This window comes from Balaenoptera physalus, assembly GCF_965194825.1.
Source record: "Balaenoptera physalus genome assembly, chromosome: 18".
Taxonomy (NCBI): Eukaryota; Metazoa; Chordata; class Mammalia; order Artiodactyla; family Balaenopteridae; genus Balaenoptera; species Balaenoptera physalus.
Window position 1 is genome coordinate 60,451,203 of NC_138899.1, and position 26,717 is coordinate 60,477,919.

Here is a 26,717-nt window from a genome sequence, read left to right on the forward strand (position 1 = left end):
TTCCCAGCACCACTTACTGAAGAGACTGTCTTTTCCCCATTGTATATCCTTGCCTTCTTAGTCATAGATTAGTTGACCATAGGTGTGTGGGTTTATCTCTGGGCTTTCTATCCTGTTCCATTGATCTATATTTCTGTTTTTGTGCCAGTACCATATTGTCTTGATTACTGTAGCTTTGTAGTATAGTTTGAAGTCAGGGAGTCTGATTCCTCCAGCTCTGTTTTTTTTTTTTTTTTTTTTCCTCAAGATTACTTTGGCTATTCAGGGTCTTTTGTGTCTCCATACAAATTTTAAGATTTTTTGTTCTAGTTCTGTAAAAAATGCCATTGGTAATTTGATAGGGATTGCATTGAATCTGTAGATTGCTTTGGGTAGTATAGTCATTTTCACAATATTGATACTTCCCATCCAAGAACATGGTATATCTCTCCATCTGTTTGTGTCATCTTTTTTTTTTTTTAATTTTTATTTATTTATTTATTTTTGGCTGTGTCAGGTCTTCGTTTCTGTGCGAGGGCTTTCTCTAGCTGCGGCGAGCAAGGGCCACTCTTCATCGCGGTGCGTGGGCCTCTCAGTGTCGTGGCCTCTCTTGTTGCGGAGCACAGGCTCCAGACGCGCAGGCTCAGTAATTGTGGCTCACGGGCCCAGTTGCTCCACGGCATGTGGGATCTTCCCAGACCAGGGCTCGAACCCGTGTCCCCTGCATTGGCAGGCAGATTCTCAACCACTGCGCCACCAGGGAAGTCCTGTGTCATCTTTGATTTCTTTCATCAGTGTCTTATAGTTTTCTGAGTACAGTTCTTTTACCTCCTTAGGTAGGTTTATTCCTAGGTATTTTACTCTTTTTGTTGCAATAGTGAATGGGATTGTTTCCTTAATTTCTCTTTCTGATCTTTCATCGTTAGTGTGAAATGCAAGAGATTTCTGCGCATTAATTTTATATCCTGCAACTTTACCAAATTCATTGATTAGCTCTAGTAGTTTTCTGGTGGCGTCTTTAGGATTTTCTATGTATAGTATCATGTCATCTGCAAACAGTGACAGTTTTACTTCTTCTTTTCCAATTTGTATTCCTTTTATTTCTTTTTCTTCTCTGATTGCCATGGCTAGTACTTCCAAAACTATGTTGAATAATAGTGGTGAGAGTGGACATCCTTGTCTTGTTCTTGATCTTAGAGTAAATGCTTTCAGTTTTTCACTATTGAGAATGATGTTTGCTGTGGATTTGTCATATATGGACTTTATTATGTTGAGGTACGTTCCATCAATGCCCACTTTCTGGAGAGTTTTTATCATAAATGGGTGTTGAATTTTGTCAAAAGCTTTTTCTGCTTCTATTGAGATGATCACATTTTTATTCTTCAATTTGTTAATATGGTGTATCACATTGATTGATTTGCATATACTGAAGAAGCCTTGCATCCCTGGGATGAATCCCACTTGATCTTGGTGTGTGATCCTTTTAATGTGTTGTTGGATTCTGTTTGCTAGCATTTTGTTGAGGATTTTTGCATCTATATTCATCAGTGATATTGGTCTGTAATTGTCTTCTTTTGTAGTGTCTTTGTCTGGTTTTGGTGTCAGGGTGATCACCAAGAATGATTTGCTATCCTGTTATCTCTGAACCTGGGTGTGTCAGTTGCCCTGCTTTCCAACACCTGCCACTTCTGTTGGTTCCTTCAGTATTCCCACAAATGTGAGTGATTCAACAACAACTATTCACCTCAACCAGCCACCTCTGAGAGCAGACATTGTATTTTTCTACTTCCTTCCCGCCCAGACTTTTCCAACAGTTGGTCTGTATTTGTTGCCTGACAGACTCATCTGCTGCTCTCTTGCTCCTCCTGGCCGTTGCCTCCTGCTTCCTCAGAAGGTGAGAGCTCCTAGCCTGTCCCAGGAGCAGCTTGGCCCAAAGCCTGGCTGGGCTCGGGCTGCTCCTCTGGCTCCAGAGTAGAGCTGCCCTCTGCCCTATGTAGCAAAAGTAACAAACCTTCCCAAACATGTCATGCGATTTGGAGAGGACAGGCATCATGATAATTTACTACACCCACGCAACTCCCCATCCCCTTCTCCACAAATGAGAAGGAGAGAAAAGTCAGAACATATGCCCCACGCCCACCTCTGATTCCTGGACCAAGAGCTGCAGTTTCTGTGGCTCTCTGGGGAAGGGCAGGGGGCCCGTGCTCTCTAACGGACCCTCCTGCTTGTTGAATTGCCCCCTGTGATTCATCAGCAGACAAGCTGCAGACGTGGACAGCGGGGAGAGTCTTGGATGCGTGCTTGCCCTTTCCTTTGTCTCTGTTCTACCTGTCTGTTTAGATCAGAAAGCCACGAGGCATGTCTACCTCTGTGCTCTGTGCAGTACCCACCAACTGTGGATGCTCATGGAACGTGGGTGGTTGATGACGGTGTTAATCTGAGTAATGACGTTTGGGGCACAATCTCAAGGAAGTTTTTCAGTACTGGCTTACAGATGTGTGTGTCCTGCTGAGGAGGAAGAGACCCAAGTAATGGGCAACTGCAGAAACCGGTACCAGGATTCCCAGTTCAAAATGCTCTTCTCTTAAAAACAAAAGGCAAATCAAGCAAGCAAGCAAACAAACAAGCCCTCACCCAAGCTATAGTATCAAGCCATTTTAACAGCAGCACCAGTTGTGTGTCAGCTGCTTGAGATTTTAAGTCAAAGGGAGCAAGGCAGTTTTGTCCGAAGGCACCAAAACAGTGATTATTGAGAGCTTACTGTTGGCTTCTTTACATATGTGATCTCAAATTAGATGTAATTTCCTTATTTTGGAGATGAGTAAACTGAGCTTCTGAGAGGTGGGGTAACTTGCCCAGGTCACATGGTGATATGGACTGAATGTTTGTGTCCCTCCAAAATTCATATTGTGCAGCCCTAATCCACAGTGTGATGGTATTTGGAGGTTTGGCTTTTGGGAGGTAATTACGTTTGGATGAAGTCTTAAGGATGGGATTAGTGTCCTTATAAAAGAGAAAGAGAGACTAGAACACACACACACACACACACACACACACACACACTCTCTCTCTCTCTCTCTCTCTCTCTGTGTCTCTCTCTCTCTCTCTCTCTCTCGTGTAACGACACAGTGAGAAGGTGGCCATCTGCAAACCTGGAAACGGGCCTCATGAGGAACCAGATCTGCCAGCACCTTGATTTTGAACTTCCCAGCCTTTAGAACTGCGAGAAATAAAAGTCAGTTGTTAGGCCATCCAGTCTGTGGATGTTACAGCAGACAGTGCTGACTAAGACACATAGCAAATAACTATTTCTGGGCCTCCAGATTTGCACACAGGTCTTCTGTGGCCAGTGTCCGTGACCTTGCTATCTGCAGCCTCATTTATTCTTATCGGTGCCTTTCCTTTGGGTTCAGTAAAAGAAATTCTTTTCATGCTAACGTGGCAGGCCAGTCCATGTGCCTGTTTGCTTTGTTTCCTTCCCTCAGCACTCCCCCTCCTAGGATGAGGTGGGGAGGGGCTTTGACCAGATAGCGGTGGATAATGTGTCAGCTGCGTGCTGTGAGGGCCGTCACTGTCGGCCACAGATCTGGTGACTGCCCCTTGCCCTGGAGCCAGGCCTCTGCGGAGAAAAGGCAAAGGACTATGGCAGAGGTGAGGAAGGAGGGAAGTCGTACCCTAGCTCCTTTCTCACTTACCCTATATCCAAATCTATCAGCAGCTGTCTTTGGTGATTTGCACCATGGTCTGGACCCAGGGAGTCTCTGTGATCATCCAGTAGCAGGACTTCCTTTCTAGGAATGAACTGTACCATGAGCTCCCCTGATATCATGGGTCTGACTTTGGGGTCATACTAGCAAACCACTGAGTAACTTAAATGGGTGGTCTGTTTCTTTCTCCAGATATGGCCTCAGGGCAGGATTGGGGTAAGGATTTTCTCACCCCGGAGGGAACTAGGGGACAAATGGTCAAAACTATGGAGAAGGCAGGGGGTCTAAGAGCAGGCAAAATAATAGAATGGAAATGATAATAAATATGAATAATATATAAGATGTGTAATAGTAATAAAATACATCAGGCTTACTAGCAGGTTCCTTTGTTCATGGGGAGCCTTACAGGGCAGAGCTTGTGTTCCTTGGCACTAGAGGTGGGAAAAAAGGGGATCAACTGAACTTGCTGGAGATGGGCCAGGGTGATGGGCTTAGGGACCCCAAGGGTGGGCTGTATCCCAAGGGTGGTAGGATCTGCATATTTGCCAGTGACTCTGATTAAGTGAAAATAACATAAAGTACCTAGCACAGTGCTGGTGTTTATTATATGTTCGGTTAATATTAGGTTATGTTATGGGTTGAATTGTGTCCCCCCAAAATGATATGTTGAAGGCAGAACCCCCAGTACCTCCGAATGTAATCTTATTTGGAAAGAGGGTCATTGCAGATGTAATTAGTTAAGATGAGGTTATACAACAGTAGGGTGTGCCTTAGTCCCATATGACTGGTGCCCTCTTAAGATGAGAACAGATACAGACCCACGGGGGAGAGCGCCATCTGATGCCGTAGGCACAGACTGAAGCACTGCAGTGCAATCAAGGCAGGCCAAGGACTGCCAGCAACCTTCAGATGCTCAGAGAGAGGCGAGGAAGGTTCTCCCCTACAGGTTTCCAAGGGAGCCTGGTCTTGCCAATACCTTGATTTTGGACCTCCAGCCTCCAGAACTGGGAGACAATGCATTTCCGTTGTTTTACGCCATTCGGTTCATGGTCCTTTGCGCAGCCCTAGGAAATGAATACAGCCACTTCCCTCTCTGTTTAGTCTTCCCAGCTCAGCCTCAGAGGTACATGTGCAGGTGCTTCCGTGAGGTGTGTGTTTAAGGAAAAACCGAATTGTGTTTTCAGGCAGTGTGGGAGTTAATCACTTATAGAAACACTTGGAGAAAGAGAAAGCAAGTGTCAGTGAGGATGTGGAAAAATGGGAACCCTTGTGCACTGTCGGTTGGAATGATGGTACAGCTGGTGTGGAAAACAATATAGAGGTTCCTCAAAAAATTAAAAATAAAACTACATATGATCCAGCAATCCTACTTCTGTGTATATATCCAAAAGAATTAAAAGCAGGATCTCAAAGAGATCTTTGCACACTCATGTTCATTGCAGCATTATTCACAATAGTCAAGAGGTGGAAGCAACCCAAATGTTCATCAGTGAATGAATGGATAAAGAAATAAAATAAAATGTGTGGTATATAAACACAAAGAAATACTATGCAGCTTAAAAAAAGGAGATCCTGTCACATGCCCCCAAATGGAGGTTTTTTGAGGACATGATGCTAAATTAAGTAAGCCAGTCACAAAAGGACAAATACTATATGATTCCACTCATATGAGGTATCTAAAGAGGTCAAAATCATAGAAATAGAAAGTGGAAAGGTGGTTTCCCAGGGCTGGGGGTAGGTGGGAGAGTAGGTAGTGTTTAATGATCATAGAGTTTCAGTTTTGCAAGATGAAAAAGTTCTAGAGATCCATTGCACAGCAATGTGGATGTACTTGACACTCCTGGACTGTATACTCGAAAATGTTTAAGATGGAAAAAAAATTTTTTTTTACATTATTTATTTATTTACTTATTTTTGACTGTGTTGGGTCTCGTAGCTGCGTGTGGGCTTTCTCTAGTTGCGGCGAGCAGGGGCTACTCTTCGTTGTGGTGCACGGGTTCCTCACTGCGGTGGCTTCTCTTGTTGTGGAGCATGGGCTCTAGGCACGCAGGCTTCAGTAGTTGTGGCATGTGGGCTCAGTAGTTGTGGCACATGGGCTTAGTTGCTCTGCGGCATGTGGGATCTTCCCGGATCAGGGTTCGAACCCATGTCCCCTGCATTGGCAGGCGGATTCTTAACCACTGCACCACCAGGGAAGTCCCTAAGATGGAAAATTTAATGTTATGTGTTTGTAACCACAATTAAGAAATAAAATAAAAATTAAAAAAGAAGCCCTAGGAGAAGTTCCCATTGAAAATGAGAAATTCTTTGATAATGTGATTAATTACTTTCCTGGTTTTTGCATATGTATGTCTTTGATTTTTTTGTACACTGGATTTTCTTAAAGCGAGGCTTGCATGTAACTTGGATGCCGGAGCTTCCGGTGGGTTGTTACAGTGACCCTGGTCCACCACTTCTTTCCCTGCATGTGGCATAATAGTGTGGGGTTGGAGTTCCCCCCCTAACGGGAGACTTAAGGTACATAGGAGGGCTCCCACTGACAGCCTCTAGGGGCAAATGATTTGACAGAATTGAGGCCAGGGAACTAGGCTGTCCCTTTCGTGAAGCCCAGGTGTCAGCAGTTTCTACATATGGTCTAATAAAAATATATGTTTGGTCTTTGTTCCCAGTTTCTGGCACAGAGTAACTTAAAACCCTTGGGATTTCTTGACTGATAGATGTATCTTTTATTATTCAATCACCAAAGGCCAATGAAATAATCAATCATGACCATATAATGAAACCTCCATAAAAACCTCTAAACGACAGGGTTTGGAGAGCTTCCGAGTTGGCGAGCACATGAAGACGCAGGGAGGGTGGTGGGCCCTGTTGGGTATGGAAGCTCCGCCTCCCTCTCCCCTCTTACCTTGCCTTAGGCATCTTTTCCATTTGGCTGTTCCTGAGCTTGTTTTAGTAAAAAAAAAAACAAACCCAAAACCTGCATTTGTAAATAAAGTGTCTTCCTGAGTTCTTTGAGCTCTTCTAGCAAATCATCAAAACTGGGAGCCTCTGATTTATAGCTGGGTAGCTAGAAGTACTGGTGGCCCAAGACTTGTCACTGGCATCTGAAGTGGGAGCAGTTTTGTGGGACTGAGCCCTTTAACTCGTGGGATCTGGCCCCAACTCCAGGTGGGGTGTGTCAGAATTGAATTATAGGACATCCAACTGGTGTCAGAGAACTGAAGAATAGATTGGTATCAAAAAACATCTCAGACTACATTCTTTCTCTTGGTCTGGGTTTCTTCCTTCTTGAGTAATCCAAGTAGAAGATGCCACCCCTGGAGAGAGGATAGGGGTCTCGGCCCAGCCTGGCAGTGGGGATGTAAATGTCAGCCAGGATGACCAAACAGGGGGCCCGTGTTTGGGCTATTGTGTGTCACACCGACCTTGACCGGCCATGTGGACACAACCAGGGTGAGCTCTTGCTGACCATCAGATGCCTCATTCCCACCTGTGATGCTCAGAGAGAGACCATGAGCCTTGAAAAACACCATATTGTTTTGTGATGTCACCCCTGGAATGTTCTGAGTGTTTTGGTGACCAACTTCTGCATAGGACCTATACCTGGCACCTAACATTGGTATGGCTTTTTACTTGAGATAGAAATAATAATTTTAGAAAAGGTAGTAGGTATCGGTATCTCTGCTCCACAGACTTTCAGAAAGCTTTTCCATCAACTATAATACCTGTCTTAATTTCTGTTCAGAGACTGATAAAGCGTCGTATCAGATATCATCTTCACATTCTTTCAGACTCAGATTTTCATAACGTACATAATTAACAAGAGGGGATAAGTGAGTAGTAAAAAGTCCTCTGTTTTTCAGGTGAGAAGTTGAGGCCCAGGGGATTGGCTGGGAAGCAGAAATCTACTTATTTTCTCTTTTCCACAGCACTCGAGGCCAAATTTTACAAGAAAAAGAGATACCAGATCTGAAAGCCTAGAAATTCCAATCAATGTGGTTCTACCTCAGGTAGGGATAATCACAGAAGGATGCAACCTCTCAGTTTTAGCCAGAATAGCCCGCCTCTGTCAAAACTCTAGCAGGATGTCATAGAAGGAGCAGAGTAGTCAGGGCCTCAGATTCTAGTTCTAGGTCAGCTGCCAGCCAGCTGTGTACCTGGGGGAGGCCACTTCGTCACTCTGCGTCTTGGGTTTCTCATCCCTCGAATGAGGGGGGTGGGTTAGGTGATCTGGGAAGACCTTCCAGCCCTACCACTTGAAGCTTCTGTGACTCTCGGAAATAAGCCAGTCTTTTCAAAATTAGATCTTTTGGTGCTTGCTGTTGTGCAACTACTCTGGATTTACGGGGGCAGAATTAGAACTGAGACTTGCAATCAAAAGCCTACGACTGAATCCATGAACCTAGGATGTGGGCTGAGGGGTACAGGGTCATGCGGCGGGGTCAAGAGAATGAAGGCCTGCTGTACACCAAAGACAGAGAGAGTGTAAGAGGGGTGGGCCTGAGGGGTTCAGAATGGAGGCCAATGAACGGATGACAGGCTGGAGATTCTCAGTCCTCCTCCTGCTAAGCAGCTGTTTCCTGGGAGGGGGTCCTCCCGATTGGATTGTTCCTACTGCTGTGTCACAAAGGGGGCAGCCTTGCTTCTCCAGAGTCACCTAAGGCCCTGTTGGAAGATCATGGCGGTGCAACCAGAGGGGCTAAAATGTAGGGTGGAGGAATCCACTGCAGAGGTAACTACCTGAAAGCTCTGTCCAGGGATGTGTAGGAACAGGATTGATCGCCAGTGGGCATCCTGGGATCTTGGAGAGCATGAAATTAGAGGACACCTGCTGCCTGGGCACATGGGCAGATGTGCCTCATGGGTACACCCCTTGGCAGGTTCCTGCGGCAGGTTCCAGACACCCGGCAGGGTACTCTAGGCTGGTGCTCGGGGTGAAGGGGGCGTCTATAAGTTTAGAGGATCTGACCTGGGCCATCGCTAGAGCTGTGAGAGGGCCCAGTGTGCTGACTGGACCTCCCCAGATGAGATGGTTACAGCTGGCAGCACTGGGAGGACTGATCTGGTTAACAAGGGGAGGAAGGGGGACTTCCCTGGTGGTCCAGTGGTTAAGACTCTGCGCTTCCACCGCAGGGGGCACGGGTTCGATCCCTGGTCGGGGGACTAAGATCCCGCATGCTGCATGGTGTGGCCAAACAAACAAACAAAAAGAAAACAAAACAAACAACAAGGGGAGGAAGGGAGATTGAGCACTGATTTGATCATGTGGCGGCACTGGGCCATGCATTGCGAGGGAGAGATTGTACAGGAACGGGAACTGGGAACCCTAGGAAGCCCACTAGTAATGGCAGAGCTGGAGTTAGAGCCTTGAAGCCAGGTCAGTGCCCACTTCCTCTGCTGTGCCGCAAGCTGGGCACATGCCACCTGCTTCTTCCCTTGCTCTTAAGAGATGGTGCCTCTTCTCCGCCCATCTTCACCGCCTACCGTGAGCTCCCTGCGTGTATCTGCCACATTCTGCTTCGTTTTGAGGCTGAGCCCGTTCATTGGGGAAAGGGATTGCAGCAGCAGCTCTGTGTTTCCAGAAAGTACCTCTGGCCTCCCAGCTCCCAGTCATGCCTGGCGCTTCTCATTTACATTGCAAATGCCTATGATTCACTCTTTGTTTCACCCTTAGGTCTTTTCAAGTCTTATTGATTTCCAGTTTTTCTTCCTTACATTAAACATTTGTGTTTTCTGATCTATTTCCCTCCAACACATTAACTTGCCAGCCATCAATGTTACTTCCTGCCCAAGCTCTCTGCCCTCCTGGTTCCTTTTGGACATAATGATTCAGTTCTCACCAGCATTCCCATTTCCCCAGTGAGCGCTATCTGTGAGTTTCATAAAGGCACTGTTTCCTGTGAGATCATTAATGAAGGATCTATACCGGGTCAGAATGAGCTCCCACAGCACCCTCCAGGGCCCGCCTCATCCCTCGCTGTTGCCTTTTCTCGGTCCCCTTTGTTTGGGTTTGTTCTTCAGAAGCTATGGAATCCACCAACAATGCCTGTATCTCTACCAATTTGAATAAGTGTTAGGAGGAAGATTTCAGAAGATTGTGTGTTAAACAATCAGCTAAAACTACCAGATACATGACAGATGACATCTTTGTCCTCTTTGCTGTTAGTGTTATGATTCTATCAAAATCAATCACACTGACCTGTGAATTATCCTCTTATCTGTTCGCATTTATTAAAACCAACACTGACTTTCTCATGGTGCTCGGGAACGGAGTTAATTTAAAAATATGATAATGAGACTCAGCCTTGTCAACCTGGTCTGAAAATTAGTGGCGGATCTGGCTTTTCCTTCCAGCATTCTGGGCCTCTCAGCTTCACATGCTTGAAAAGTAACCCCAGATGGTTGAATGTTTGTTCTCTGACAGTAACCCTCAGTAATGCTGGCAAAGTAGGACTTTAAAAAACTTGGTCAACAGACTTGAAGTCTGCTGGGAGCATTTGGACATCTCTTCTGGTCTGTGGTAGTCATACTTCTCCAGGAGTGGAGAGAACCTCAGCGCATGTCAGCTAAACTGGCTAGTCATTGTCTAGCCCTGTTCCCGAACTATTTAGGTGGGAGGCCTGCAACCCCAGAAATTCCTCCCCAGAAGGTCCCACTCCGAGTCCTGTTCCTCAGGCACCCCTTAGCATCAGAAGGAGACTTTGGTCTTATCACCTCTCCTTTGCCTTTGCCCTGCCCGCCCTTCCACTGGTTACTCCTCCTCCACGGTCTCCACTTGCCACGCACAAGGCTGGTGATCTGACAGAAGCACATCGTTGGTGATTTCATGCATTTTCCTTCTAGGACCAAATGCATTTAAAAAGGAGGTGCCAGGGAGAAGGCCAGGCCTGATGTTAAGGACGGATTGCCGACCATAGGTGGGATTCAGGCACCTGTGAGGGAGATGTTGGTGCCCAGGGCCCTTCCTGGACCCTCAGCACTAATGCATCTTACTTAGGTCACAACTGGGAGCATATTGCTCCTGAGGGCAGAGTCTCTTGGTCACCTTCCTAACAAAGCCAGATGGAAGGTATGATGAGCGCCGTGGCCATTTGTCTTCCCCTTCTGCATCCTTTCTCGTATCCCACTCTTTCATGAGGAAGCCCCCCTTTTCCTCTCCCACCTACTGGGTCTGCATCCACATGTGAGGGCATTTCCCACAGGTCAAGGAAGAGACCGTCCTTTCCTTCATGGGGAAACCAGGCCAGGCTTCTTTGGGGGCTTGGATCATGCTGCCGTAGACTCCGCCTCCTAGGCCGAAGAGAACTTTCGGGGGTGTTCCTGGGGCTTTTTCTTGGCCCAGACCTCTTGGCGGGGCTCAGCGACACCTAGGACAGATTAGTTTAGCCCATGAAACCAACCCAGTGATACCACTGGTTGAGGAGACCTACCAAGAAGGAGCTGGCTTCAAACATCAGCTAAGGGGGCCTGGGATTTTTTACCTCAAGTACCTCGAGGGTTTGCTTAGCTCAGATGCTCACTTTTCAGAAAGTCCTTTTGTAAAGAAATACATTCAGCATTTGCTATAGTGTTTTAGGCCAGGAATGTTTAAGCTTTACTAGTAGAACTGGCCGTCTGTTTGGTCTTTTTTTTTTTTTTATTTAATTTTTCGTCTCCGCGGCATGTGGGATCTTAATTCCCTGAGCAGGGATCGAACCCGCGCCCCCTGCATTGGAAGTGCGGAGTCTTAACCACTGGGCCGCCCGGGAAGCCCCTGTTTGGCCTTTAAGACAGCTTACCGACCACTTTCTTAGCATCTCACAACAACACCAGGAAGTAGGCAGAGCAGCTACATTGGGGTTCATTTTAGAGGTGACATTCAGAGAAGTTAAGTGACTTTCACAAGAGCAGTCAAAGATGGGACTTTTAAGCCCAAAGCTACTGGGAATTTAAGACCTCTCGCCTCATTGGATTATAGGTTCAAGATGGCAATGTGGACAAACCAGCATGCTTGTGTGCAGAGGACAGCTTCCTTTAGGGACTGTGTAGGTGGACATGGGGAAAACCCCCTGATGTAACAGCTCTGCAGTTTAAAAATGTGAATTGAAATGTGGATACGGCTTTCCTAAATAGACTAAAAATATTAAGGTAAACAAAATCACCACTTTTGAGGGCCAAAAATAGTATAATGTTAACAGTTTTGTGTAGTTCAATCTGATATCTCCTCCTTACCTTTCAGCGCACTTTGGTTGATTAGTGCATTGGCAAGGACTCATTACACCTCCACTGTATGTGAAATGTGTTGTTCTAACTTCCAGGACTAGGGATGTCAAAAAAAGTAAGGGACGGGTCATTGTGCTCAGATAATTACAATTTATTCATCTGGGGACAAGATGGGACAAGATATACGAGAATCACTGCAAAGGAATGATAACAACACACATGCAAAATAAAATATCTGGGCATTATAAAGAGCTAGAATGAGCCTGCAGTTTGGAGTCAGATATCCTGGTTTTAAACCCTTGCTGGCTATGTGATCTTTGGTAGAACCATGGTAGCTCTTTTCAGTAAGGTATTACTTATGACTATGAAAATCAGTTAGCATATGATCACATAATAGTCATTCAGTGTTACTTCCTTTTCCTTGCTCTATACAATCGAAGGAAATGCTAAGCAACTTCTCTTCTGAATCCACAGTAACCATTCTTGCATGTCTGTAGCTCTCTATAAACAAAGAAGATGTCACATATTCTCCTTTTATTTTTGAACTTTACGACAAAGCATCTGAAATAAATAGGGCAGGTGTTAGTAAAACTGCTGTGGATGGTTGCACAGGTTGTGCACTGCAACACCAGTTGTGAATGGCACCCTCCAGAGTTGGGCATGTACAGCCTGCACAAACATAGGGCGTGGCTCTGAATCATGCTAGCATCCACATTTTCTAGATATGGAAACTGAGGCAGAGAAATTAAGTGCTTAAGTGATTAAGTAAAGGCCATGCACTCATACAGCACAGACCCAGGACTCTTTTCAGTTTTATGATGTCCAGTCCCCTGTTCCCCATACTTTACTGCCAGAATTAATGCTTGCTGCACGTCAACCTCCCTCACTTACACCAAGAAATAATGGTTGCTATGCACTGATTTTCAAATTGATTGGAAGTTCCCTGAGAACAGATGCCAAATTAATGTTAGTTGATTCATTGACATAAATGTGATTTGGCGCAAGAATGTTTAGAGTGGGAATAGATTAGGGTGAGAAGTTTTCACAAGGCCAAGAAAGGGATTTCCTTGGAGGACTAAGTCCAGCTAGGTCTGATTGGAATCAGGGAAATATGGGAAAGAAAGAATTTGTCTTGCCTCAATGCCTTCCCAGAGTTTAAGCATGATTCTTGGCATATCTGAAATCCTGTATATTTAGTATTTTCCCTTAGATGGTCTCATTTTCAGAAAAAGAAAAGATGCTGCTGTACTTTAGCCTCATCTTAATCCTATCCACAGGATTGTGGGTTTGATAAAATAGGTATATTTTTCTAATACCCATTAAAATAAATATATGACTATTAAAATTTTTACAGTATTTAAGTGTTTTATCTAAGAAACTAGGCCATGAGGCAATGCTGGACTTGGCCACTTTCTGGGTCCTGTCTGGGGATAAGAGGAAGGATAGAAGGACTTAGTCATAAGAGGAGGGTTTGGTCTCTTGGTTAAGGAGGTAAAGGAGACCTATCAGTCCATCAGTATTTTCTGGATTAGGTGCGTGGGCACGGAACAGAGACAGCACAGGACTTGCTTGGAAAGTGTTGGTCATTTAAGGGAGGGGACATGATGTCAGCTAGGTTGATAAAAGAGGACTGCTGGGGCCATAGTGGTGCCAGTTTATAAACATGGATCCCTTCAACCAGAGGAAGTTAGACAAGAGGATATTAGAGATAATGCTACTGACCTTTCATTATGCAGAAGTGGAAACCAAGGTCAGAGGGTTAGAAGATGTAACCGAGGTACATCCTCTAAGGACAAGGGCCCAAATACCCAAATTGTCCATAGCTAGGGATCCGCCACCCACATGTTAAGTTTTTATTTAGTGCCTTTATGTTGAGGGGATAGTTGAAAATCCCTTGGGTACCCAATTCAGGATATGGATATAAAATAAAGGTGGCTGACTGAGTAGGATGATTTAAAGGCCATCAAGGATACTATGAACAGGTATAAAGCACTAGAGGTTTCTCTTTGGTTGTTCACCTGGATCAGGAAGAGTATCTTTCTGATAGAAATCAATCATAAAAAAGAAATGAGAGAGTTGGGGAAATTTGAATCAGTATTTGTTGATATTAAGGGATCATTGTTAAATTTTAAAGGGAAGATAATGGTATTGTGGTTTTGTTAAAAAAAATACGCATTGATGTATTTATGGATAAAACAGCACAATGTCTATACTTTGCTTTGAAATAACCCAGCGGCAGGGGAGTGGTTCTGGAATTGGATGAAGGTATAGCTGAAGCAAGTGTGGTCTTGATTTGATAACTGCTGAAGCTGGGTACATGGAAATTTATTAGACTATCCTCTCTCTTTTTGTGTATGTTTGAAATTTTCCATAATAAAAAGTCCCTAAGTAGTGAAAGTCCTTTGCTTAATTCATGGAGATTTCCTACATGTGTGCTTCACATACATAAGTTCAGGGAGCCAGAACTGGATTTGTGACTTACTGAGTGAACTGGTGCTGGTTATTTAACTTCTCTGAGTTTCAGTTTCTCCATCTGTAAAATGGGAATAATAACACCTTATTAAATCAGTGTTGTGAAGATTAAATGAATTCAGTAGCGCAAAACTTCTTCCCTTTCTTTCTCTTGACGGGTATACACATCATTGACTAAAACTACATTTTCCATAGCAATATGTTCAAGAGCAGGATATTACTGCTTAGATGGAGTCCTGTAGTGCTTCATCCTTGGAGGATGACGAGGACCTCTCCAGATTTACTCCTTATTGACCTTGGCTAATCTTCCCAGTCTGGGATCAAGGCACCTTAAATTTATAAGGAAACGGTCTGGGCTTTTCACAGTGGGGTTCATTCTGATCACAGGTTCAGCCACAAGAGCCATTGTGCTTCTCCCATTGAGAAGGATGAACACCATGGAGGCTGGATTTATTTAAAGTAAATAAGGTTCTGATTGCAGAATATCCCTGCACCCTCGCTCTCTGGAAGATTAAGCACAACCTTACAAAGTTAATGACGTGCTTATTGGAAAGTTAATAGCAGAGAATCATGCCTTCTATTTATCTAGCTCTTTGGGTCTTAAAGAATTCTAACCAACTTTATATGCTGTACAAATTATATATCTCTATATATGCCTATATATATAATGTGAATAATCTGACTTGTTTTCTATCTTCTCTGTCTGTAAAATTTTGAAAATAACCTAGGAAACGAGAAATTAATATTTGGAGAGCATTGCAATGTACTTGGATGAAATGCTTTTGGTGTATTTAGAAGCAGCTCTCATGATCTTATTTTTATTTAAATTCATTGCTGCAGTTGTTACCTCTTCTCCAGGATGCATCCCACTTGTTCACTGCTTTTTGAATTCATCTCAGAATTCCTGCATTAGTGAAATCTCCTTTTCTTGGTAACAATAACTTACATTTACATCTCTTACATGTAAGATGGCACCTGGCAGTTTTAAAAACACTTACATTTCTATGGCACCTGGCAGTTTTAAAAACACTTTTGCATTCATTATCTCATTTAATCCTCACAACGGTGTTATGAACTAAGCAGGGCACATGTTATTATTTCCATTTTACAGGTACAATTTGCTGACTTTCAGTGTTGGAAGGTGATGCCTTTAAGATCACAGAGTCTGACTCTCTTTTGTACTAGTGAAAATCTGGGTCTCAGAGAGGGTGACAGCTCTCTAATTTCACACTGCCCATCAGCAACAGAACCAGGATGAGCATCTGTGGACCCCAGTCTTGACCCCTTGGCCTTCAGCCCTGGTGTAACCCTCATCTGAGCAAACTGCATTCTACCTGGCTCAGAGCAGTTCTGACCACCGGAAGCCAGAATCACCTGAGGGAGCTGGTTAGAAATACAGATGGATGAGTGAATGAGTGAATCAGTCTTGTAAGTAAAGGCTCCAAAATCTGCATTTAAAACTCACTCAGATTCTTCTTCTATATTGAGAAGTGTGACAGTGGTTTGTTGGGTTTAAGCTCTGTGGCTCTGATCCTCTTTTTATGTGGTGGTTTTGAGGTGCATGGCCACCATCATGAATTCCTCTGTATGAATCCCTTGGTATCCTTTGATGTCTTCACTGCCACATGTTGAACTCCCATTGCTTGGTGATATGTCTGTGATGGTGCCCTTCCTTTCCAAAATTATCAGCTGGACTCTGTTTTAAGCTTAGCACCATGTTGGTTGGTGTTAAAGGGTCTGCTATCAGGGATGGCTAAGAGTGGAGGATAAGCCTGAATGGGGCCAGGAAGAAGGTGGGACTTACCAGTAGCACTGCCATTTGGGACAATGTGAGTGGCTGTTGGGTGATGCCAATTGTGGGTACACATCTACAACTCCGGTAGCTGGAGAAAAGTGTTTATTCTTCCTCTAGGGTGACAGAAGTGTGCCAGAACCCATGCTTAGTGCTTTCATACATTACCCCTTTTAATCCTGAAATATTTCTATGAGGCAAGGCAGTAGGTGCAGTTATCCCAATTTGAAAGCGTGGTAACTAAAGCTCACATAATTTGTCCGTGTTCTTGTAACTAATCAAATAATGGGGCGAGGACTCAAACGGTTGACTCCAATATCGACCTTTATCCTCCATGATATATTCTTGATTCTCATTATTCATGGATTCCATATTTGTGAATTTGCCTAAATTTTCTTCACTAAAATTAGTTTGCAACCCCAAAATCAATACTCGTCTCACTTTCGTGATTATTCATAGACACGCACAGAATGATGAAAAATTTGAGTTACCTGATGCACACGTTTCCAGTTGGAGGTGACTTCTTGTTTCAGCTCTCAGACTGTAAAATAGTGTCCTTTTCACAGTTGATTTAGTGTCACTGTTTTCACACTCTTGTGCTTTTTGTTGGTGATTTCACTGTCTAACATGGCCCTCAAGCATAGCGCTGCAGTGCTGTCTAGTCGTCCTAAGCACAAGAAGGCAGTGATGTGATGTGCCTTACAGAGAAAACACCTGCTAGGTAAGCTTCCTTCCCGCATGAGGCACAGTGCTGTTGACCGCAAGTTCAATGTAATGAATCAAAAGTACATTTTAAATAAGGTGTCTTTCAACAGCAGACAAAGTTATTTATTGATTGGTTGAGGAAAATGTGACCAGAGGCTAGCAGGAACTTAACACCGTGCGTCTCTTCGGAGCAATGGTACAGTAGTCGCGAATTCTGGGTTCGCGGGACTTTATAGAACCGCGAATAACGAGGATCAATGTCATTTCCTCGCGAGGAACCCAAGAGGCCAAGTGCAAAAGCGCCCTCTGGGGCCAGTCCGGACCCCCAGACTGGGTTTCTTGTGGGGTCTCCCGGCCTCTCATGTGGTCAGCCAGCCTCGGGTGCATCTGCTCCTTTGCTAACTCTGGGCTTCCCTGTTCTCTCCCGCAGAGGGGTTCAGCCGAGCCCTTCCTGAGGCTCCACAACTTGTACCCCACCCCGCGCTGTGCCAGGCAGGCCGCCCTGCCCAGGCTGAGCCGCCGGGCGGTCAGCCAGCACTCCTACCCGCCGGACCGCTTCCCCTCCGTGCCCCTGGACCCCATGGAAAGCCCCACCCCGCAGGCGGACCCGGCGCTGGACTGCGACCCGCCCCGCGTGCAGCTCAGCGACGAGACGTTCGTCTTCCAGGACGGGCGGTGGGTGAGTGAGAACTGTCGCCTGCAGTCCCCCTACTTCTCCCCGGCCTCGTCCCTCCACCACAAGCTGCACCACAAGAGGCTGGCCAAGGAGTGCCTGCGGCAGGAGGAGACCAAGTCCCTGCGCGCGGAGAACCGCGCGCTCCGCGAGGAGAACCAGATCCTGCAGGTCTTATGGGAGGAGCGCCAGGCCGCGCTGGGCCGCGAGGACGGCCGGGCCTCCGCGCCGCTGCTGCGCAGGGACAACGCCTCGTCCCTGGAGGCGGTGAAGAAGGACCCGGAGCTGCAGGTGCACCGCGGCCGGGAGAGCAGCACCCTGCAGCTCCTCCAGGAGGAGAACCAGGCCCTGCAGCAGCTGCTGGAGCAGAGAAAGGCCTGCTGGGCCCAGCCGGACGAGCAGGCGGCCCCCTCGCCCCAGGAGGCGCCCCACGGGCTGCTGCCGGACCAGGGCGCTGGCCTCTCCTCCCCCTTCGAGGAGCCCAAGGGCCCCCAGGCCCCGCAGGAGGACTCCAAGACGCTCCGGGCCCTGCGCGAGATGCTCAGCAACCTGTCCGCGCAGCCCAGGGAGGAGGCGGGCAAGGCGGGCCCGGGCCTGCCCGACGGCGGCCAGTCCCTGGAGCTGCTGCGGGAGATGAGCCAGGCGCTGCAGGCCCTCCGCGAGGAGAACCGGCTCCTGCAGGAGGAGAACCGGGCCCTGCAGGAGGAGAACCGGGCCCTGCACGTGCTGCGCGAGGAGCACAGGATTTTCCAGGAGGAGAGCAAGGCGCTGTGGGAGAACAACAAGCTGAAGCTGCAGCAGAAGCTGGTCATCGACACGGTGACCGAGGTCACCGCCCGGATGGAGATGCTCATCGAGGAGCTGTACGCCTTCATGCCGACCAAGAACAACGACCCCAAGAAGCCCAGCAGGGTCTGAGGCTCCCCGTCCGAGCCGCACCGAAGCCCCGAGCTGGGTCCCCAAACGGCATCGCCCACCTTCCCGTTGTCGCCTCGCCTGCCTCCACCAGCTGGTGCCCGTGCAAGAGCAGAACGAGCGGCCTGGTCAACTCAGAGAAGCAATAAAGGCGTGAGGAGGCTCGGGCCTAATCGCGCGTGCTGCTCTGCCTTCTTTCTCATTTTTCTTTCTTTTGAGCACTTGCAGGCTCACAGCAAAATGGAGCAGAAAGTACAGAGATTTCCCACATACCCTCTACCCCACACACCAACCCGCAGCCTCCCCGCTATCAACATCCTCCGCCAGAGGGCACACTTGTTACAACTGATGAACCTGCATTGGCACATCATTGTCACCCAAAGCCATGGTTCACATTAGGGTTTGCTCTGGGTGGGTTCGTTCTATGGGACGGAGCAGAGCATATACAGAGTATATTCACTGCCCTAGAACTCCTTTGTGCTCTGCCTGTTCATCCTTCCCCCCCCTCCCACCCCTGGCAACCACTGATCTTTTTACTGTCCCCATGGTTTTGCCTTTTCTAGAGTGTCATATAGTTGGAATCATAACAGTAGGCAGGCTTTTCAGCAGCAGGCACTTAAGTCTAAGCCATGTCTTTTCATGGCTTGATAGCTCGTTTCTTTTTAATGCTGAACGCTGTTCCATTGTCTGAATTTACTGCAGTGTGTTTATCCACTCACCTACTGAAGGACTTCTTGGCTACTGCCAAGTTTTGGCAGTTATGAATCTGGCTTCCTTTTCTTCTTTTTTCTCTTGTCTCTTCCTTACCTCAGCCTTCATTATCATCTGTTTTTCATTTCCTCCCTTTTTCCTTCCTTGTTTTCCTCCTCTTTCTCCTGTCCTTCTTGCTCTCTCATCTGATGAAGTCCTAGTGTGGAGGAGAGGATGCGGGAGAAGAGCTCACTCAAGGCCAGGACCTTTCCCCTGGGCTGCTGGCGACATCGGGCTGGAAAGCTCTGTCTAGGGCTGTCCCGTGTGTTGTAGGATGTTTAGCAGCATTCCTGGCCTTTGCCCACTAGATGCCAGTAACAGCCACCTGACCCCCAGCTGTGACAAGCAGGTGTTTGCAGGCTTTGTCAAATGGCCCCCCGGGGGTGGGAGGTCAAACCCCTGCCCCACTCCCAACACTGCTCTCAGAGCATCTTCCTTGAAACAACAGCCCTTGACATGCTCTGAGAAAGTGAAGGTTTCCATGAGGGGAAGACAGTCCTTTCGGGCAGATTCATGATCACACTCCAACCTAAAGGGTCTGAGAGGTCCTGCGATGAAGGAAACCGCTTACCTTCGGTGAACCCAGAATTGGCCAATTTTATCTGATCTTGAAATCTTTTTTATTTTTTTCTTTGAAACCTCTTTTTATGTGGCCCTGCTGATCACCCAGTCTGGGAAGGGGTGTCCTGTGTACTCCCGACCCCTAGACTCGCCTTCCTGTCGAGTAGAGGCTCAAGACTGGGTGTCCTGGGCCCCAATTCCCATTTCAAAGGCGGACATACTTTAGAACCAAGAGGTTGAAAGGTACCCTCAGGGGACTGCGGGAGGGAGTTGGACAGAGGTTCCCCAAACTTCGCTGTGGAGTAGAGTCACCTCAGGGTCTTTGAACAATACTGATGCCTGGACTGCACCCCCAGACGTTCTGACTTAAATGGTCTTGGGTAGAACTGGACGTTGGGAGGGTTAAAAAGCTCTCCAGGTGGTTCCAATATGCAGCACAGTTGAGGAATCACCATGGTAAGGTGAGCAAAGACACCTGATTCTCAATAGAATGCTCTATTCTCTAGTCATGGGTATAAGTGAGCAGGTGCCTGTGAGGGAAAAGAGTTTACTCACTTTGCTGCTGGAAAACTAATTGTGACGGATGTGAGCCGGAGACTGGAATGTCCTTACTCCTAACCCGTTGTTCACGCTGGCTCGATTTCTGAGCTTTGAACAAGTTCCAGAAGGTGAGCCAAAGGCAGCAGCCCACACCTGCAGAGCTCTTCGCCTATCACTTTTCACTTGGTGTGATCCTCGGCACCCGCACGGTAGGCATTTATCATTCCTCCTACGGCTCTGAAACTAACATGCTACATGATCTGCCAGAGGCTAGCCAGCTAGGAAGCGCCGAACTGGGACTTCAGCACAGACCTAATGATGGTGGGTCTCAAACTCCTATTAGATCACATTGCCAAGTAAACCTGGTCTCCAAAAAAATGAAGTTTAACAATGGGTTGGTGCCTGTTTTGCAGATTTAGGAACTTGAGTCTTATCCAGAATAGCATCAGAAATTCCAAATGAGGGAGAACAGAGTATTTCCTCTCTCCAGGCAGTGACAACACATCTAATCGTACACAAGGGTGGGAGATGATGCATGGGCATGCAGAGGCCACGTCATTTATTCCCCTATTGCCACCAAAATCTGATAAACAGGAAGCTGTTGCTTCCTATTTGCAGTTTTCCCTTCTGAACTTGGTAAATGCGTCATGCCGGGCATCATGAACTGGTCCCTGGTGCCGAAGAGGTTGGGGACCACTGCCATACTTCATTTAAGTCAATGTACTAACCCCAGGGTGTAGGGCTTTTTTCATTTTTGTTTCTTGATGAAACCAAATTGATTTCTGTGATTCTAGACAACTGGAAGGCACGCTGTCACCGTGTTTGTGTTACAAATATTTAACTTGGAGTAAGCTATCTAACAGCAGTCGGAGTGTTTCTTGCAAGCTGAGGGAGCTCGGAGGACTTACTACTATTTAACACTGTCAACTTTCTCTGTCATGCAGGATCTAAATGGGTGAAAAATTAGCAAGACCAACCATAAAATGTTATTTTTATGGAGTGGGGGAACTTTACTTCAAAACAATGTTTCATTGTGTAGTGCAACCTGTCATAGATTAGCTAACATCCAGCGGCAGCTAACCTCTTGGAGAACGGAGTGAAATTTCATTCTTCGTGGAGAGCTTCCTTTAAGCATCTCTGCGCCTTTTCCAACTCTTTCTGTTGCCTCCTGGTCCACCCTGAAGTCCTTCTCTAACGGCCAAGTTTGTTTTCTCTATGCAAGTCAGGTCTTGGCTCCAAGCTTCTAGGATTTGCCTTCAGAGAGCTAAGCATTCTACCTTTCCTAGCCTCTCTCATGTGGTCCTTGGCTTGGCTGGCTGGCACTCTTGGTTGCTGGAATCAACTATAATCCTCCTATTGAATTGCCTGAGTTCTGGCCATCGGCCTATTTTGTGCTTGTAAATTGAGGGTCAGGTCAAATAGGGAACACTCACAACCTTAAACTAGTATTTAGTTAATTGAAACTAAAGAATTAGAACGAATTTTTTCAATAGGAAAATCATCTGTGCAAGACTAATCCTTCGGCCATAGGCATCAGAATCAAAACAGTTGTGGAGAAAATCTGGCAGGCTTTTGTATGCTCAGATTCTGTTCTTGAACTCTTCTCTTTTCTAAGGACTTTTCGTAAAGTGGAGTGACCTCCACCTGCCTGTCGGGAATGCTTGCAGGAGCCAAATGGTAGGTCGGGCAGCATGGGAAGCAGCTGGGAGCTGGGCGCGTTAGGGGAAAGTGTCTGATGGAGGAAGTTGGAGAGCCTTATCAATAAGCATCATTATATTGTCCCCTGAGTTGAATTTCTGATTCATCAGATGGGAAATGGCTTCCACCGAGAAACCAGTCAATTTGAGAATATTCTGGCTATGCCAAGAGCAGCTACTGGAAACTGCATTCTTTCTGTTCATAATATTGAGTCCCTGAGTTATTTGCAGCAGACAGCACGTTTGTGCTTGGAGCCGCCCACCGCCCTCCTCATTCACATGCAAGTCTTCTTCAGCTTGAGCTCTTTTCTTTCCAGATTCCTTACCCTCTTTGTTCATTCAAACAATGGCCTTTGTGACCAAAAACAAAGTTAGGAGCAGGTGACAGATTATTTTTAATGCTGTCAAGACAAGTGGCTGTTTAATTGATGACATGTTCTCTCTCCAAGCCCGCCTTTATTCTTTGCAAATAGGGTGATTCAGAGCTCTCCATCAGGAATCCTTGCACCATGGGAAGACTAAGTCCTAAACCCTTTTCAGAAATTGGTCAGTTGTCACTCGGTAAACACTGTGAGGGATGGAATAGAACTTCCTGGTTGTCAGTTACTTTTCGTGGACCTATGGTTGGGTTGTCCTTACCTTTTCCTTTTCCTTCACTCGTTCATCCGGTCGTCAGGTTCTGTTGGTGTTATCTCCTCAATAGCCCTTGAATCGTACCTCTCTCTGTTCCCATGGGTGTAACCCAGGTCTCGGCCACTGTCATCACCTGGGTGACTGCTCCAAGTCTGAGTTTATCTCCATATGACCAAGGTTACTTTCAGCCCATTCTTCATGCTGCAGCCAGACTGATTTTGTTATATATGTGCATGTTGTATTATTTCCTTATTTAAAATTCATCGCTAGCTTTCCACGGTCTTTAGGGTACAATAACACTTTACTATGGGTCTCTGGCTTAAGTGTGGATGCTCCTTTATAGTCTTCTGAATATACTGAATTCATTGAACACGTCAGTGCTTCTCAGGGTCCCCAGTGGGCTCCTTCAGAATTCAGTATCATTTCATCAGATGTCCGCCTCGTCTCTTGGAGGTTACATCCAGAGACGAGAGATTCCTTCTTCTGGGAAGGGCAGGCAGAGCTCTAGGGAAGATGTACTCAGGGCAGTGAGGAAGGATGGAGACACCTCTGTTGTCAGGTGGTTGTAATGAATCTTTCCTGGCCATGATTGGGCCATTGGGTGTCAAAGCCCAATAACCTCTCACCTTGCTCCTTTGTCCTTGCTCCGAACAGCCGTGCACCAGCAGCATGGACTTCAGAGTCAGACTTCTGGGTGTCTGTCTCAGCTACCCCACTTACTGTGTGACTTTGGGCAAGCCTCTTAACTATTCTGTGTCATGGTTTCTTCTTCTAGAGAAAACAGTGACACCTGCTATATCAGTTAACTCTTGTTGCATCATAAACCCATTCCAAAACTTAGTGGCTGCTGAACCACTTATTTAGTTAGGCTGGCTTCAGCTGGGCAATTCTGGTTGCAACTGGGTCCACTCATGCCCCTGCGCTTGGCTGGCAGGCTGCTAGGTGGCTCTGCTCCCGGTGATTGTCTGACTGTCAGTTACGGCCCTTTCGTTCTCCTGCATGGGGTCTCTCATCCTCCAGCAAGTTACCTCAAGCATGGTCTCACAGCAGAGGCCCAAGAGAGAGACAGCAGCAATGTGCAAGACCTCTTGAAGTCTAGGCTTGGAACTGGCCCATCCTTACTTCTACTGACCACTTTCTATAGGCAAAAGCAAGTCACAAGGTCAGCCCAGATTCAAGGGATGGGAAATGCATTCCACCTCTTGATGGCAAGAGCTGTGACAGACGTGGATGCAGGGAAGCATTTGGTTGGAACCCCCAGTGCACTTCATCCACTATACTACGTTATAAGTTGTTGTGTGAATCAGGCGAGATAGTACATACAAAGTGCTTATTAGAACAGAGGCTAGTAGGGACTTCCCTGGTGGTCCAGTGGGTAAGACTCCGTGCTCCCAATGCAGGCGGCCTGGGTTCAGTCCCTGGTTGGGGAACTAGATCCCACATGCGTGCTGCAACTGGGAGTCTGCATGCCGTAACGAAGACCAGGTGCAGCCAAAAATAAATAAATAAATATTAAAAAAAATTATAGATACATTAAAAAAAAGAACAGAGACTAGTACATTGTAAGCACTCAATATGTTTTACGCATTATTATCATAATATTTTTTTGTGTGTATCTTTAAAAATATAGATAGAAATTAGAGCAATTCATGGAAAACTACCTCAAAGACTCCTGAGGATTTTTTAGTTTGTTTAGAAAAATTTATTTGTAGTCCTGGAAGAGCTATCTAAAGTCAGCACCTGAGCTCCTCTTTACGCTCTTTTCTTTTTTTTTTAAAGTATTTATTTGTCTGCGCTGGGTCTTTGTTGCAGCGCATGGGCTCTTCTTTGCAGCGCGCGGGCATCTCTCTAGTTGTGGCATGCGGGTTTTCTCTCTCTAGTTGTGGCACGCAGGCTCTAGGGCACGTGGGCTCTGTAGTTGTGGCGCACAGGCTTAGTTGCCCCATGGCATGTGGGATCTTAGTTCCCCGACCAGGGATCAAACCCACGTCCCCTGCATTGGAAGGCGGATTCTTTACCACTGGATCACCAGGGAAGTCCCTCTTCTTTATGCTCTTAAACACAGATTTATTGTGAGGATTGAATAAATTAGTGTATACAAAATGATTAACTCAGTATCTGGAAGGTAATAAACACTAAATGGTATCTATGATTATTATATTATGGCAACAAGGTTAATGCTTTGGAAAAGAATCTGCCTTTTACACAGCCCCACTTCACTGCTAAAACAAATACAAGTTGGCATAAGCATGATGCTGAGAAATCTAATAGGTGATCAATGCCTGAAGTAGAAGCAGAACAAAGTGGAAATTTTCTCACATACACATAGGTAGAGAGAAAACATAATAATTCCCCATACCTCCATTATGCATCTTCTGTAGATCAGTGGGTCTGTCTTCATTTACTCCCCAACTTTCTTCTTTTTCGTTTTTCTTTTTTGGGTAGAGTTTTTTAATGCAAATCCTAGATGTCACATAAATGTTTCAGGATGTATCAGTGATAGACATTTTAAATATAATTACCATATTATAATCACTCCTATCCAAATTAACCATAATTCCTGAATATCATCTAATATCCAGTCCATAATAAAATCTCTCCCATTGTCTGATCCAAACAAGATCCACACACTGCATTTGTTGTTATGTAAGAAACATAAGTTTGTTTTATAGGAGGAGAATCTTGTGCAGTTCTTGGAGCATCCAGAATTGGCTAGTGTTATTTGAGGTCCAGCCTGCCAGGGACATGAAAAAGGCCTAATGGACCCAGGGTACATGTACCAGTGTGGTTTTCGGAACTCTTTTCTGCATCTTCCAGGAAACGTTGATGATACCATTTGGTGTGTTTAAAGACACCCTGATTTAGAACTATTCAGAAATGTGCTCTCGAGAGCTATGACATGATGAGTCAATAATGCCTAAGTGACTAACTTTATTAATCTCAAGGTCATCTGAAAGATTTGAGACCCACACCATTATCTTGAGACCTGAAGTCTTGGGAAGAATGGAAGCAAAGATGGTGACAGATGGCGAGCTGTCCCCAAGCTAAAGAGAGTTTAATATCAGGCTGTCACACAGGAAACCAAATTTCTTTTTTTTTTAATTATTATTTTTTTATTGGAGTATAATTGCTTTACAATGTTGTGTTAGTTTCTGCTGTACAGCAAAGTGAATCAGCTGTACGTATACATATATCCCCATATCCCCTCCCTCTTGCGTCTCCCTCCCACCTTCCCTATCCCACCCCTCTAGGTGGTCACAAAGCACCGAGCTGAGCTCCCTGTGCTATGCGGCTGCTTCCCACTAGCTATCTATTTTACACATGGTAGCGTATATATGTCAATGCTACTCTCTCAATTCGTCCCACCTTCTTTAAGGGTATTGGCTCTGGTAGTCAGATAGGACTTGGGGAAGGAAGAGAGGATGCCAAAAGCCCTCAGTATTTTCTTTGCTTGTCTGAAATAGGATGTCTTAAAAAACAAGCAAGAAGGCCCTCTAGTTCTCTACGTGTGATGTGGTTAACGGGGAAAGATCTTAATCTTTTGGACAAAGTAGATTTATGTATTTACACATTCATTCAATATCCAGGCTAGAAACCAGAAAGCTGCTCTAGACCATGTTTTCTCCCATATTTCCTCCATGTAGTAAATCACCAAATTAGGCCAATTTTTCTTCCTTAATGTTTCTTGAATTTGTCCCTTTCTCTTTATCCATATGACCACTGACCCAGCTCCCATCCTCATCAGCTTTTGCCTAATCTGTTGTGGTCAAATCCTAAGTAAATCCAATTTCTGCACTGCAGCCAGCGTGAGCCATTTAAACTACAGTTCTGACTGTGTAAGAACCCTCCTTCAGCGCTTTCAATGGATCCTTATTTCTTTCAGTGGGCCTTCCCCACCAGGATGCTGGGTTGGATTACGTGTGTATGGAAATATTGATCCCTTTGGCTCCAGGGGTGGCCCGGGTGTGAGCAGCTTCATTTATCTACCTCCATATCCCACACAGGTGTCATTTACCATGTGTACCACGATGCACAAAGGCTTACGGAATAAAATCCAAGCTCTTGTCGTCAGCCCTCTTGGTATCATTCTT

General features: G+C 45.9%; 1 protein-coding gene across 3 annotated transcripts; it reads left to right on the forward strand.

The window, feature by feature from the left end:
- The first annotated feature begins 1,561 nt into the window (after window positions 1-1,561).
- Window positions 1,562-18,525, forward strand: CBY2 (chibby family member 2). 3 transcript variants are annotated; one of them, XM_082434557.1, is made up of 3 exons: window positions 1,562-7,305; window positions 7,616-7,696; window positions 17,288-18,525. In XM_082434557.1, exons 1-3 carry the CDS (start codon window positions 7,231-7,233, stop codon window positions 18,446-18,448), a joined length of 1,317 nt encoding a protein of 438 aa, XP_082290683.1. In that variant the 5' UTR covers window positions 1,562-7,230; the 3' UTR covers window positions 18,449-18,525. The 3 variants fall into 3 exon arrangements, with proteins under 3 accessions (XP_082290683.1, XP_082290684.1, XP_082290685.1); XM_082434558.1 differs by lacking the exon at window positions 7,616-7,696; XM_082434559.1 differs by lacking the exon at window positions 1,562-7,305 and having other exon boundaries at window positions 7,587-8,418.
- The last annotated feature ends 8,192 nt before the right edge of the window (window positions 18,526-26,717 follow it).

Coding starts and splice junctions, on each gene's coding strand:
- CBY2 (XM_082434557.1), top strand. CDS start 7,231: ATGTCACCCCTGGAATGTTCTGAGTGTTTTGGTGACCAACTTCTGCAT. Junction 7,306..7,615: donor ATACCTGGCACCTAACATTG/GTATGGCTTTTT, acceptor TCTTTTCCACAG/CACTCGAGGCCAAATTTTAC. Junction 7,697..17,287: donor TCAATGTGGTTCTACCTCAG/GTAGGGATAATC, acceptor TCTCTCCCGCAG/AGGGGTTCAGCCGAGCCCTT.